Raw genomic sequence first — 12,885 nt, forward strand, 5'->3', positions numbered from 1 at the left:
GAAGGAGGAATAATAAAAAGAGGGTCAAATGAGCAGTTAGTGGAAAGCAAGTTCTTCACAATTTGTGGAAACAGTGAGTGAGAGACAAGTGAGTTTGGTGGACAGATGAGACATTCCATGGTTGTCATGCAGCTAGAACACAAGATGGCATGGTCAACGGAGGTCAAAAGGTCAACCAGAAAGGGTTGAAGGTGAGAGGTTAAAAAGGTCGTCGTAGGTAGAAGTTCGAGGTGGAAGGGCATGCCATGCGGTCTCAGGGCTCTCACCGGCGTGGTCGGGGGCTGCACTGTAGGAAGCTCCGGTTGGGGTTGGGACTGAGTCTGTGGCTGGAGGGGGGTATGTGGCTGGGGTTGAGGAGGCTGGGTCAGGTTTGGGCGGGGAGGGGTGTTGGAAGGACCAGGGCCGGGGGTGGAAAGGGTGGGGGTTGAGCTGCGGCTGGATGGCTTGGGGGGCTGCAGGTTAGTTGTGGGCCCCCCTGTGGAGGAAGAGGGTGGAGGAGTGGCGTGCAGGGGGGGCTGGGAGGGGAGCTGGGGGCCCAGGGGACCAAGTGCGCTCATGGGGAGGTTAGCACTCTGCTGCTGCGGCGACTGCTGCTGTAGGGAGAGAGAGGAGGCACGCACACACACACACACACACACAAAACAGAAGACACAAGACGACACAGAACAACGATTACATACACATAAACCAAACACACACGAACTTGAGTTAAGGGAACCTCATGATAGTCAGTGTGTGAGTTGTGACGGTTAATGATTTTAGTGGGTAATTGAACCCCCCCATCCATCTCTCACCCTTGTGACAGTAACCCAGGCCTTCCCTCCCACCATCTATCCAAACCTCCCTCCCTTGATCTCTCACCTGTGTGACAGCAGCCTGTGCTGGGGGCTGGCCTAGACCCAGGTTGTTAGCATTCATGGCGCCGGAGGCAGAGGGGGGAAATGGGGTCTGGGGGGGATGGAATTGACTATTTTGATTGGCCGTCTGGCCCACCATGCTGCCGCCGCCGCCGTGGGCTCCCAGCATGCCCTGGGCCTGTGGCATCCGCGAGGGAGACAGACCCATCTGAGGAGGAGAGAGTGTTACCGTGGTAATAGGAGAAACAAATCAATCAAATCCTAGATATACACAAACACAATGAAGCGTAAAGAGGAGTATGGCAGCCTCAATGCTATAGTCTGGGGCCCCTAAAATACAGCATCATTTCAATATATCCCTTCAAGCCTATGTGAATACCAATTTAAAATCCGAATACAACCAGTTTGCCATTTCAATTAGTCACTGTGCCGTCTCTTCCAGACAGCACCAACAGAGGGGTTGTCTATAACGGGAGATCATCAATTATCACTATGAGAGCTCTCGACAAGGCGGCGTCATCAGTAAGCAAGCGGCGCTCTGACTCAAATCGCTAGGAACACTAAAATAAATGGCGCGTTGTGTGCTGAAACGTGACCCCTGTTACTCCCGCATCCCACGCTTCGGTTTTTACTAAAGAACTGTCGCCGTGCTGCTGCTGAGCATTAAGAGGGAATGCTGGGAGGACAAACTCTCTCACATCCCTTGTTCTCTCCATTCTTCTCTCTCTCAGTCAGTCTTGGTACAACAGTAAACCATGCCAGCAGTGCTGTACTTCAGAGTGGTGGTGCTGCTGCATCATTTCAACCTAACTGACTGACACTTCTCTCTTGGCCACTAAAAATACTCTCCAACATGCGGTGAGTCATGGCTGGAGAGAACATGATGTCCTGCGTCTCAAATGGCACCCTATTCCCTACATAGGGCTCTGGGCAAAATTAGAGCACTATGGGAGGTGTTGACAGGACACCCTTGTATATCCTTGTGTGTGGTACTCACGGAGGGAACGGAGCCCATGTTGATCTGTGTGGGGTGGTTCATGGGGGAGACGGCACGGGGGCCTAGAGGCTGCTGGGACATCTGGATGTTGGGCAGGGCCATGGGGCTGAACTGATTGAGCCCTGCAGAGAAGAGGTGGAGCACAATGTCAGGCAAGACCCTCACCACGCACACACGCACCCTCACCACGCACACACGCACCCTCACCATGCACAAAGGACACGACGCACAACACACCTGTAGAGAGATGCTAAGCGCATACATCAAATTGATCAACACGAATACGCAGATTCACACCACACACACAAATTGCCTTAGGTAAGAAAACCTAGGGTGGGGTTTGTACCTTGAACAATTTGCATGCGATTCATGATCTGATTTGGCACATTGGGCATAGACACAGGTCCATCTGAGGAAGAGGAGGAAGGAGAGAAAGACAGCAGGATAAGGTAAGGGTTGGAGAAGAGCAGCAAACAAAAATGGCAGAAAAGCAACCCCCCCAAACAGTTCCAGAAAAGCCCTGGCTTTGGACCACCCACCACTACCACCACCAGAGTGTTAGGGTCATGGCTTGGTACTCACTCTGTGGCCGAACAGACTGCCCAGGGCCCAGGGTGTTGGGCTGCGGGAGACCTCCAGGCTGCTGTTGGGCTCCTGCAGCCGTCAGAGGCCCCTGGTTGATGATCTGTTTCTGGAGCCGAGACCTCCTCTTCTCCTCCAGTTCCTTCTGGATTTTATAGATCTTCTCTGCCAGAAAGTGGTAGTATTCATCCTGCAGGGGAGACAACAAATGAATGAATAAAATGGTTGGGTAATGTAGTTCAAAACAATCTAGCAGTCTAAAAACTACAAACCATTAGACTGCATAAAACTAGTTTACCACCATTATGGCTCATCAACTTCAGTGCTCAAGTGTTGGTAAGAGCACAAACTGATAGAACAGATAAAAGCAGGTCACCGAGAACTATTCAAGGGGCTTGTTTCAGGGGAATGTGAGCTGTGGACCCTGCTGTTGGCAGACTCATACATCCCCCCCAGTGCGCGCGTCGTACCCTAATGTTGGCAAACTCATACATGTCCCCCTCCACCTTCCTAGCGCGTGCGTCGTACCTTAACGTTGCCAAACTCGTACAGTGCATTCAGAAAGTATTCAGACCCCTTGATTATATTTTTTCCCTCAATCTACACCCAATACCCCAGAATGACAAATCGAAAACAGGTTTATACATTTTTGCAAATGTATATTTGTTTTTACAGAAATGCCATATTTACATAAGTAATTCAGACCATCTGATATGAGACACGAAATAGAGCTCACTTGCATCCTGTTAACATTAATCATCCTGGAGATGTTTCTACAACTTGGAGTCCACCTGTGGTAAATTCAATTGATTGAATATTATTTGGAAAGGCACACACCTGTCTATATAAGGTCCCATATTTGACAGTGCATGTCAGAGCAAACACCAAGCCATGAGGTCGAAGGAATTGTCTGTAGAGCTCCGAGACAAGATTGTGTCGCGGCACAGATCTGGGGAAGGGTACCAAAACATATCTGCAGCATTGAAGGTCCCCAAGAACACAGTGGCCTCAATCATCCTTAAATGAAAGAAGTTTGGAACCACCAAGACTCTTGCTAGAGCTGGCCGCTAGGCAAACCTGGGCAATTGTGGGAGTAGGGCCATGGCCAGGGAGGTGACCAAGAACCCGATGGTCACTGACAGAGAGGTCCAGAGTTCCTCTGTGGAGATAGGAGAACCTTCCAGAAGGACAACCATCTCTGTAGCACTCCACCAATCAGGCCTTCATGGTTGTGGCCAGATGGAAGCCACTCATCAGTAAAAGGCACATGACAGCCCACTTGGAGTTTACTAAAAGGCACCTAAAGGACTGAAAAACAAGAGTCTCTTTGGCCTGAATTCCAAGCGTCAAACCCAGAGGAAACCTGGCACCATCCCTACGGTGAAGCATGGTGGTGGCAGGATAATGCTGTGGGGATGTTAAGCAGCAGGGACTGGGAGACTAGTCAGGATCGAGGCAAAGATGAACAGAGCAAAGTATAAAAAGATCATTGATGAAAACCTACTCCAGAGCACTCAGGACCTCAGACTGGGGTGAAGGTTCACCTTCCAACAGGACAACAACCCTAAGCAAACAGCCAAAACAATGCATGACTGGCTACGGGACAAGTCTCTGAATGCCCTTGAGTGGCCCAACCAGAGCCCAGACTTGAACCTGATCTAATATCTCCGAAGACCTGAAAATGGCTGTGCAGCAACACTCCCCATCCAACCTGACAGAGCTCAAGTGGCTCTGCAGTGAAAAAAGTTGAGAAACTCCAAATATAGGTTTGTCAAGCCTGTAGCATCATACCCAAGACAAGGCTGTAATCGCTGTCAAAGGTGCTTCAACAAAGTACTGAGTACTTATGTAAATGTGTTTATTTTCAATTTTTAATACATTTGCAAACATTTCTAAAAATCCGTTTTTGCTTTGTAATTATGGGCTATTGTGTGTAGATTGATGAGGAAAAAAACAACTTAATCCATTTTAGAATAAGGCTGTAACGTAACAAAATGTGGAAAAAGTCAAGGGGTCCGAATACTTTCCGAATGCACTGTACCCCTCTCCACCTTCCTAGCTTGTGTGTGTGTGTGTCGTACCCTGCTGTTGGCAGACTCGTACATGTCCCCTTCGACCTTCCTAGCGTATGCCACCAGGTTCTCCATCCGCCTATCCTTTAGAGCTGCCGGATCTGGGGTGGGGAAAATGGCTTGTACTCTGGACAGAGAGAAGTAGAGGGAGAGAGCAGAGGCATTGAATAAACAAACGAATGAACATGGGAAGGACTCTTGAGTCTCTTTTCAAGTGATTCACTGCTTATGTCACCTTAAGACCATGACTTTCTCATTACAGAGCTTCTGATATAAGTGGATGTGGGTGGTTGTGACTAGGAAGTTGTTTGTGTGGTGGGTGACAATAAATCTAAAGGCTCCCGGTGAGTCCTAATACAAAACCACTGCTTTGGAACTGAACCACGGCTCTGAGAGACTTGTGTTTACTATTCCATTGAGATATGAGTATTTTAACAGTTTTCAATGGTCGTTTTCCCACTGGAGCCATCTGGACGTACAGTTTGTGGACAAGGTGGTTGCGGAGGTCCTGAGTGACGTGTTCATGCCAGGTCTTCCTGACTCCCGATGCTGAGAGGGGGGCGGCGGTGGGCAGGCTACCCCCCATGGAGCCAACAACTGACCCGTCGGACAGCAGCTGACTGACAGGGGGAGGAGAGGGGAGATTAGGACAAGGGAAAACATCTTACATAGACCTGAACAAAAGCTCATGAGGACTTCCAATTCAATTAAGTCTGGTGTTGTGTCAACAAGTCAATTCATATGGAAAACTGTGCGAGAGAATCTTCAATACAGCTAAATGTACTCACTTATTATCCATGATCGTGCTGTACGCCTACTTTCATGTTTCAGTCACAATCTATTTCTCAGCTAAAGCAACAGTTTTTTTAATAACTACTTGATCAATAATTAAATTCCTTGGCACAGCTCCTAGACATGATGTATGTTTGCCGAGACTCACTTGTTGGCGTTGAGTGAGTCCGAGTGCAGATTGGTCTGATCTGACGAGGCCACGCCCATCGCCCCGCCCCCCAGAGCCATCTGGTTACCTGGAGAAAGAGAGACACAGCAAGTTAGAATCTGTATGTGTGTCTAGACGCAAGTTAAGATTGTATTATACACACACACACACTTCTCGTCAGACAAGACAGAAGCACACACACGCTTTAATGTTTACGCAGTTAAATTAAGTAGAAACTGTTACTAGGCGGTTAACTAAACAATAAAACCTGTTGAGCAAGGCCCAATGGAGACTGACTAAACTATGGTCTCTTAATCAAACACTTCTCCCAAACTGACACACCTGGGATCGTGCTCATTAGGCAGCAAACAGAAAATTGATTGAAACATGGAGGGACCACCTTGGGGCTGTGTTTCTGGACCTAAGGAAGGCTTTTGATACTGTGAGATTTTGTGATTCTCATTACAAAATTGTCCAAGTTCAACTTTTCCCCCGATGCCTTGAGATGGATGAAATCATACCTTGAAGGCAGAACTCAGTGTGTCAGAGTGAGCGATGAGCTGTCGCCCACTCTTAGCTATGATGTGGGCATGCCCCAAGGGTCAATACTGGTGCCCCTCATGTTCAGCCTGTACATTAATGAACTGCCTTCTGTCTGTACTGGGTCTGAAGTTCAAATGTATGCAGATGATACATGTGCATGCAAAGAGCAAACAACAAGCTGCACAAGTACTCACTACTGTAATGGTCCAGGTTACAAAGTGGCTCAGTGTCTGCATCTCAATGTGAAAAAAACTGTTTGCATGTTCTTCACAAAGAGGGCAACAGATGCTTCTAAACCAGATGTCTATGTGTCAGGGGAGAAGCTCCAGGTGGTATCTGATTTGAAGTACCTTGGCATCATACTTGATTCCAACCTCTCTTTTAAAAAGCATGTGAAAAAAGGTCATTCAGATAACCAAATACGAAATTGTTTGGCTACAGAGGTAGCAAAACTGTACTTCAAATCTACGATACTCCCCCACTTAACATACTGCTTGACTAGTTGGGCCCAAGCTTGCTGTACAACATTAAAACCTATTCAGTCCGTCTACAAACAGGCTCTCAAAGTGCTTGATAGGAAGCCCAATAGCCATCATCACTGTTATATCCTCAGAAAGCATGAGCTCCTGAGTTGGGAAACTCTTGTGCAATACACCGATGCATGTCTTGTATTTAAGATCCTAAATGGCCTGGCTCCCCCTCCACTCAGTATTTTTGTTAAACAGAAAACCCAAACATATGGCAGCAGATCCACAAGGTCTGCCATGAGAGGTGACTATAGTTCCCTTAAGGAAAACCAACTTTAGTAAATCAGCTTTCTCTGTGAGAGCTTCCCATGTCTGGAATACACTGCCATCAGACACACAACTGCACCACCTATCACACCTTCACAAAATGTATGAATACATGGCTAAAGGTCAATCAGATTTGTGATCATAATCCCTAGATGTGTATTGCCACTTTCCATGTTGTCTGTAGCTTGTGAGGTGTGGAAACAATTAGTTGCTTTTATGAATTTGTCTTGCTGCTTTTTGTTCTGTTGCTCTGTCTGTATATGCTACATCTTGCTTGTCCTATGTTGCTCTGTCTGTATGCTACATCTTGCTTGTCCTATGTTGCTCTGTCTATATGCTACATCTTATTTTTTATGTTGCTCTGTCTGTATGCTGCTTTTGTTCTGTTGCTCTGTCTGTATGCTACATCTTGCTTGTCCTATGTTGCTCTGTCTGTATGCTACGTCTTGCTTGTCCTATGTTGCTCTGTCTATATGCTACGTCTTGCTCGTCCTATGTTGCTCTGTCTATATGCTACGTCTTGCTCGTCCTGTTGCTCTGCGTGTGCTCACTGCTCAATGATCGTCTATATTGTAATTGTTTTTAATAACCTGCCCAGGGACTGCAGTTGAAAATTAGCCGGCTGGCTAAAACCGGCACTTTTAATGAAACATTGATTAATGTCCACTGTCCCTGTAAAAATAAAAATAAACTCAAACCTGAATTGGTCCAATAAGAAACACTAATTCCCATTTTCCATTCCAAAACATTTCCAAAATGTCTTCTGTGGAGTGTCCTAATGAACACAGCCCTGCTATACAAAACCACTCTTTACCTAGTGCATTGATGGGTCTCATCAGCTGTGGATGCTGCCCCTGGGTAGCGTTCTGTCCCTCTGGGGGGGTCTGACCGGGGGTGGGGGTCTGGTTGCTGTATGGCAGGCCCAGGGCAGCATAGGCCCTCTGCATGGAGGAGGGGTCGATGGGGGTGGGGGTGTTGAGGGAGGGAGAGCTGGGAGGGCCAGAGACCACAGAGGCCAGGGAGTTCTGGAGGGCAGCATTGGGGGAACTCAGCAAGGCTGGAGGGGGGAAGAGAGATTCTAGTTAACATTGATTGATTGATTTGACTATGATAAACATATGCTGTTAGCTATAGTCCTATACAATGTAATCAAACAAATATACACGGTCATGTAGGCACACATTCATGTATACACACACACACAAAGCTTTCATAACCTGATTGATATTTATTCTTGGAACTTTACTTGTCATGAGATAGCCGTGTGAAACAGCAGATATGGTTCTAATCTTAGTGGTTTAACCACATTATGACACACACGAGCTGTAGAAATTCCTTCAGGGGGTATTACATGTGTAAAATCTGCATAATAAATAGAGTTCAGCCAACATACTACTTCTAAGTTTGCGTCCCAAATGGGACCCTATTTCCTATAGTGCACTATGGGCCCTGGTGTATGTAGGGAATAGGGTGCAATTTGGGACACATCATAAGACAAAAAGAAAATCAGAGGAGAACAAACTGAAACGTTGCTTGCTATTTACACTGGCAGGAGTAAAGTCAGTGGTGCCAATGTGCTTTCCAGCATGTGAATCAGGCAGAGAGAAACAAACTCTCTGAAGAACAGAGTGATGAAAGAAGCTGAGCAGAGGGAGAGAGAATGAGCAAGCAGAGAACGAGAGAGAAAGGAGTAAAAGAGTAAATGGAAAAAAACAAGAAAGCAGAGTAAGGCAGAGAGAAGGAGAGAGAGGGAGAGCAATTAGCAGAGTGAAATAACAAGAAAGCAGAGTAAGGCAGAGAGGGGGAGAGAGAGGGAGAGCAATTAGCAGAGTGAAATAACAAGAAAGCAGAGTAAGGCAGAGAGAGGGAGAGAGAGGGAGAGCAATTAGCAGAGTGAAATAACAAGAAAGCAGAGTAAGGCAGAGAGAGGGAGAGAGAGGGAGAGCAATTAGCAGAGTGAAATAACAAGAAAGCAGAGTAAGGCAGAGAGAGGGAGAGAGAGGGAGAGCAATTAGCAGAGTGAAATAACAAGAAAGCAGAGTAAGGCAGAGAGAGGGAGAGCAATTAGCAGAGTGAAATAACAAGAAAGCAGAGTAAGGCAGAGAGAGGGAGAGAGAGGGAGAGCAATTAGCAGAGTGAAATAACAAGAAAGCAGAGTAAGGCAGAGAGAGGGAGAGAGAGGGAGAGCAATTAGCAGAGTGAAATAACAAGAAAGCAGAGTAAGGCAGAGAGAGGGAGGGAGAGCAATTAGCAGAGTGAAATAACAAGAAAGCAGAGTAAGGCAGAGAGAGGCAGAGAGAGGGAGAGCAATTAGCAGAGTGAAATAACAAGAAAGCAGAGTAAGGCAGAGAGAGGGAGAGAGAGGGAGAGCAATTAGCAGAGTGAAATAACAAGAAAGCAGACTAAGGCAGAGAGAGGGAGAGAGAGGGAGAGCAATTAGCAGAGTGAAATAACAAGAAAGCAGAGTAAGGCAGAGAGAGGGGAGAGAGGGAGAGCAATTAGCAGAGTGAAATAACAAGAAAGCAGAGTAAGGCAGAGAGAAGGAGAGAGAGGGAGAGCAATTAGCAGAGTGAAATAACAAGAAAGCAGAGTAAGGCAGAGAGAAGGAGAGGAGGGAGAGCAATTAGCAGAGTGAAATAACAAGAAAGCAGAGTAAGGCAGAGAGAAGGAGAGAGAGGGAGAGCAATTAGCAGAGTGAAATAACAAGCAGAGTAAGGCAGAGAGAAGGAGAGAGAGGGAGAGCAATTAGCAGAGTGAAATAACAAGAAAGCAGAGTAAGGCAGAGAGAGGGAGAGAGAGGGAGAGCAATTAGCAGAGTGAAATAACAAGAAAGCAGAGTAAGGCAGAGAGAAGGAGAGAGAGGGAGAGCAATTAGCAGAGTGAAATAACAAGAAAGCAGAGTAAGGCAGAGAGAGGGAGAGAGAGGGAGAGCAATTAGCAGAGTGAAATAACAAGAAAGCAGAGTAAGGCAGAGAGAGGGAGAGAGAGGGAGAGCAATTAGCAGAGTGAAATAACAAGAAAGCAATAAGGCAGGGAGAGCAATTAGCAGAGTGAAATAAGAAAGCAGAGTAAGGCAGAGAGAGGGAGAGAGAGGGAGAGCAATTAGCAGAGTGAAATAACAAGAAAGCAGAGTAAGGCAGAGAGAGGGAGAGCAATTAGCAGAGTGAAATAACAAGAAAGCAGAGTAAGGCAGAGAGAGGGAGAGAGAGGGAGAGCAATTAGCAGAGTGAAATAACAAGAAAGCAGAGTAAGGCAGAGAGAGGGAGAGAGAGGGAGAGCAATTAGCAGAGTGAAATAACAAGAAAGCAGAGTAAGGCAGAGAGAGGGAGAGAGAGGGAGAGCAATTAGCAGAGTGAAATAACAAGAAAGCAGAGTAAGGCAGAGAGAGGGAGAGAGAGGGAGAGCAATTAGCAGAGTGAAATAACAAGAAAGCAGAGTAAGGCAGAGAGAGGGAGAGAGAGGGAGAGCAATTAGCAGAGTGAAATAACAAGAAAGCAGAGTAAGGCAGAGAGAGGCAGAGAGAGGGAGAGCAATTAGCAGAGTGAAATAACAAGAAAGCAGAGTAAGGCAAAGAGAGGGAGAGAAATTAGCAGAGTGAAATAACAAGAAAGAAGAAAAAAAGCATCCATGGAGGCAGGCAGTCATCTGGGGGGGGGGGTAAATGAATCATCAGTCCACCAGCCAATCGCTCAGCAGGACAGCCACACACCCTCCATCCCCCTCCTCTCCCTCCTGCGTCTCGGATTACAAGCCCAGCAGGAGTCCACTCTTGCTCATCGAGCTGTTCATAGCCAGCCCTGTGTAACGCTAGCCTGGTCCCAGTTCTGATTGTGCCATCTTGCCTAGATCTACGGTCATTGGCAAGACAGCACAAACATATCTAAGACCAGGCTAGAGGTTCTCATTGAAAAGATGAGGTGGTCTCGAGTCACTGATCTAAGTTCAGTTTTGGGTTTTCACCCTAATGGTTAATATATGGGGAGTCAGTAAACTGATCCTAGATCAGTGTGTGTGGGTACTACTCACGTTGCTGGTTCTTCTTGTCACTGGCGTTCTTTAGCGGCAGGCAGACAGGACAGTCGTGCCGCGTACAGTTCTTCCAGTGTGAGATGATCTGTCTGGATGACGCACAGTGAGCCACTACAGAGGGGAAAGGACGAGCAGAGGGAACACAGCGTTACACCACCTGTAACACAGGTTTCATGTCACGTGCACAAGTACAGTGAAATGCCTTTCTTGCACTAAACCCAACAATGCAGTAATCGATATCAATGTAATACAAAAAATAACACGGTAGAACAAAATGAAATGAACACATGAGAAGTACGCTACATGAACAAAAGTATGTGGACACTTGCTCTTCGAACATCTTATTCCAAAATCATGGGCATTAATATGGAGTCGGTTCCCCCTTTGCTGCTATAACAGCCTCCACTATAGTGGAAAGCCTTCCCAGAAGATGTTCGAACACTGCAGCGGGGACTGAATTAATCCGCAACAGCATTAGTGAGGTCGGGCACTGATTTTGGGTGATTTGGCCAGGCTTGCAGTCGGCTTTCCAATTCATCCCAAAGGTGTTCGGTGGGGTTGAGGTCAGGGCTCTGTACAGGCTAGTCAAGTTCTTCCACACCGAACTCAACAAACCATTTCTGTACGGACCTCGCTTTGTGCACAGGGACAATGTCATGCTGAAACAGGGAAAAGCCTTCCCCAAACTATTGCCAAAAAGTTGGAAGCACAGAATCATCTAGAATGTCATTGTATGCTGTAGCGTTAAGATGTCCCTTCACTGCAACTAAGGGGCCTAGACCGAACAATTAAAAAAAAAAAAAAAGCCCCAGAACATTATTCCTCCTCTACCAAACTTTAGTTGGCTCTATGCATTCTGGCCGGTAGCGTTCTCCTGGCATTCAACAAACCCAGATTTGTCTGTTGGACTGCCAGATGGTGAGGCATGATTCATCACTCCAGAGAACGCGTTTCCACTGCTCCAGAGTCCAACGGTGGCAAGCTTTATACCACTTCAGCCAACACATGGTATTGGGCATGGTGATCCAAGGCTTGTGTGCAGCTGCTCGGCAATGGAAACCCATTTCATGAAGCTCCCAATGAGTTCTTGTGCGGACGTTGCGTCCAGAGGCAGTTTGGAATTTGGTGTTGCAAGGACCGAATTGTTACACGCTACACGTTTCAGCACTTGGCGGTCCCGTTCTGTGGCCTACCACTAACGCTGAGCCGCTGTTGCTCCTAGACGTTTCCACTTCACAGCACTTACAGTTGACCGGGGCAACTCTAGCAGGGCAGAAATTAGACGAACTGACTTGTTGGAAAGGTGGCACCCTATGACGGTGCCACATTGAATGACACTGAGCTCTTCAGTAAGGGCCATTACACTGCCAATGTTAGTCTATGAAGATCGCATGACTGTGTGCTGAGCTTTATACATCTGCAGAATCTGCTAATATGAAGGGATGTCCACATACTTTTGACCGTGTAGTGTAAGTAAGATATATACAGGGTCAGTTTGAATATTATATTTTCAATGTGCAGGGATTCTGGAGTCATAGCAACAGATAGAGGTCACTAGGTATCAGGATAAATGATGATTATACATTACAAAATGTATTTGTAATAATGACAATTACAACAATACTGAAGTAAGACTTATTTTTAATTAATATAATACATCAATAAAATCAATTTAGCCTCAAATAAATAATGAAACATGTTCAATTTGGTTTAAATAATGCAAAAACAAAGTGTTGGAGAAGAACGTAAAAGTGCAATATGTGCTGTGTAAAAGCTAAGGTTTCAGTTCCTTGCTCAGAACATGAGAACATATGAAAGCTGGTGGTTCCTTTTAACGTTTGTCTTCAATATTCCCAGGTAAGAAGTTTTAGGTTGTAGTTAATATAGGAATTATTAGGACTATTTCCCTCTATACCATTTGTATTCCATATACCTTTTGAATATTGGATGTTCTTATAGGCACTTTAGTATTGCCAGTGAAACAGTATAGCTTCCGTCCCTCTCCTCGCTCCTCCCTGGGCTCGAACCAGCAACACAACGACAACAGCCACCATCGAAGCAGCGTTACCCA

General features: G+C 46.3%; 1 protein-coding gene across 1 annotated transcript in view; it reads right to left on the minus strand.

The window, feature by feature from the left end:
- Positions 1 to 12,885, minus strand: part of crebbpa (CREB binding protein a) — a 70,888-nt gene that overhangs the window by 18,002 nt on the left and 40,001 nt on the right. Inside the window, 10 exon segments of the mRNA XM_052514208.1 lie at positions 267 to 596; positions 862 to 1,065; positions 1,855 to 1,976; positions 2,201 to 2,263; positions 2,437 to 2,626; positions 4,518 to 4,635; positions 4,988 to 5,128; positions 5,449 to 5,536; positions 7,600 to 7,842; positions 10,812 to 10,925. Coding sequence (XP_052370168.1) covers positions 267 to 596; positions 862 to 1,065; positions 1,855 to 1,976; positions 2,201 to 2,263; positions 2,437 to 2,626; positions 4,518 to 4,635; positions 4,988 to 5,128; positions 5,449 to 5,536; positions 7,600 to 7,842; positions 10,812 to 10,925 — 1,613 coding nt within the window.

Source organism: Oncorhynchus keta, unplaced genomic scaffold, assembly GCF_023373465.1.
Source record: "Oncorhynchus keta strain PuntledgeMale-10-30-2019 unplaced genomic scaffold, Oket_V2 Un_scaffold_15365_pilon_pilon, whole genome shotgun sequence".
NCBI lineage: Eukaryota > Metazoa > Chordata > Actinopteri > Salmoniformes > Salmonidae > Oncorhynchus > Oncorhynchus keta.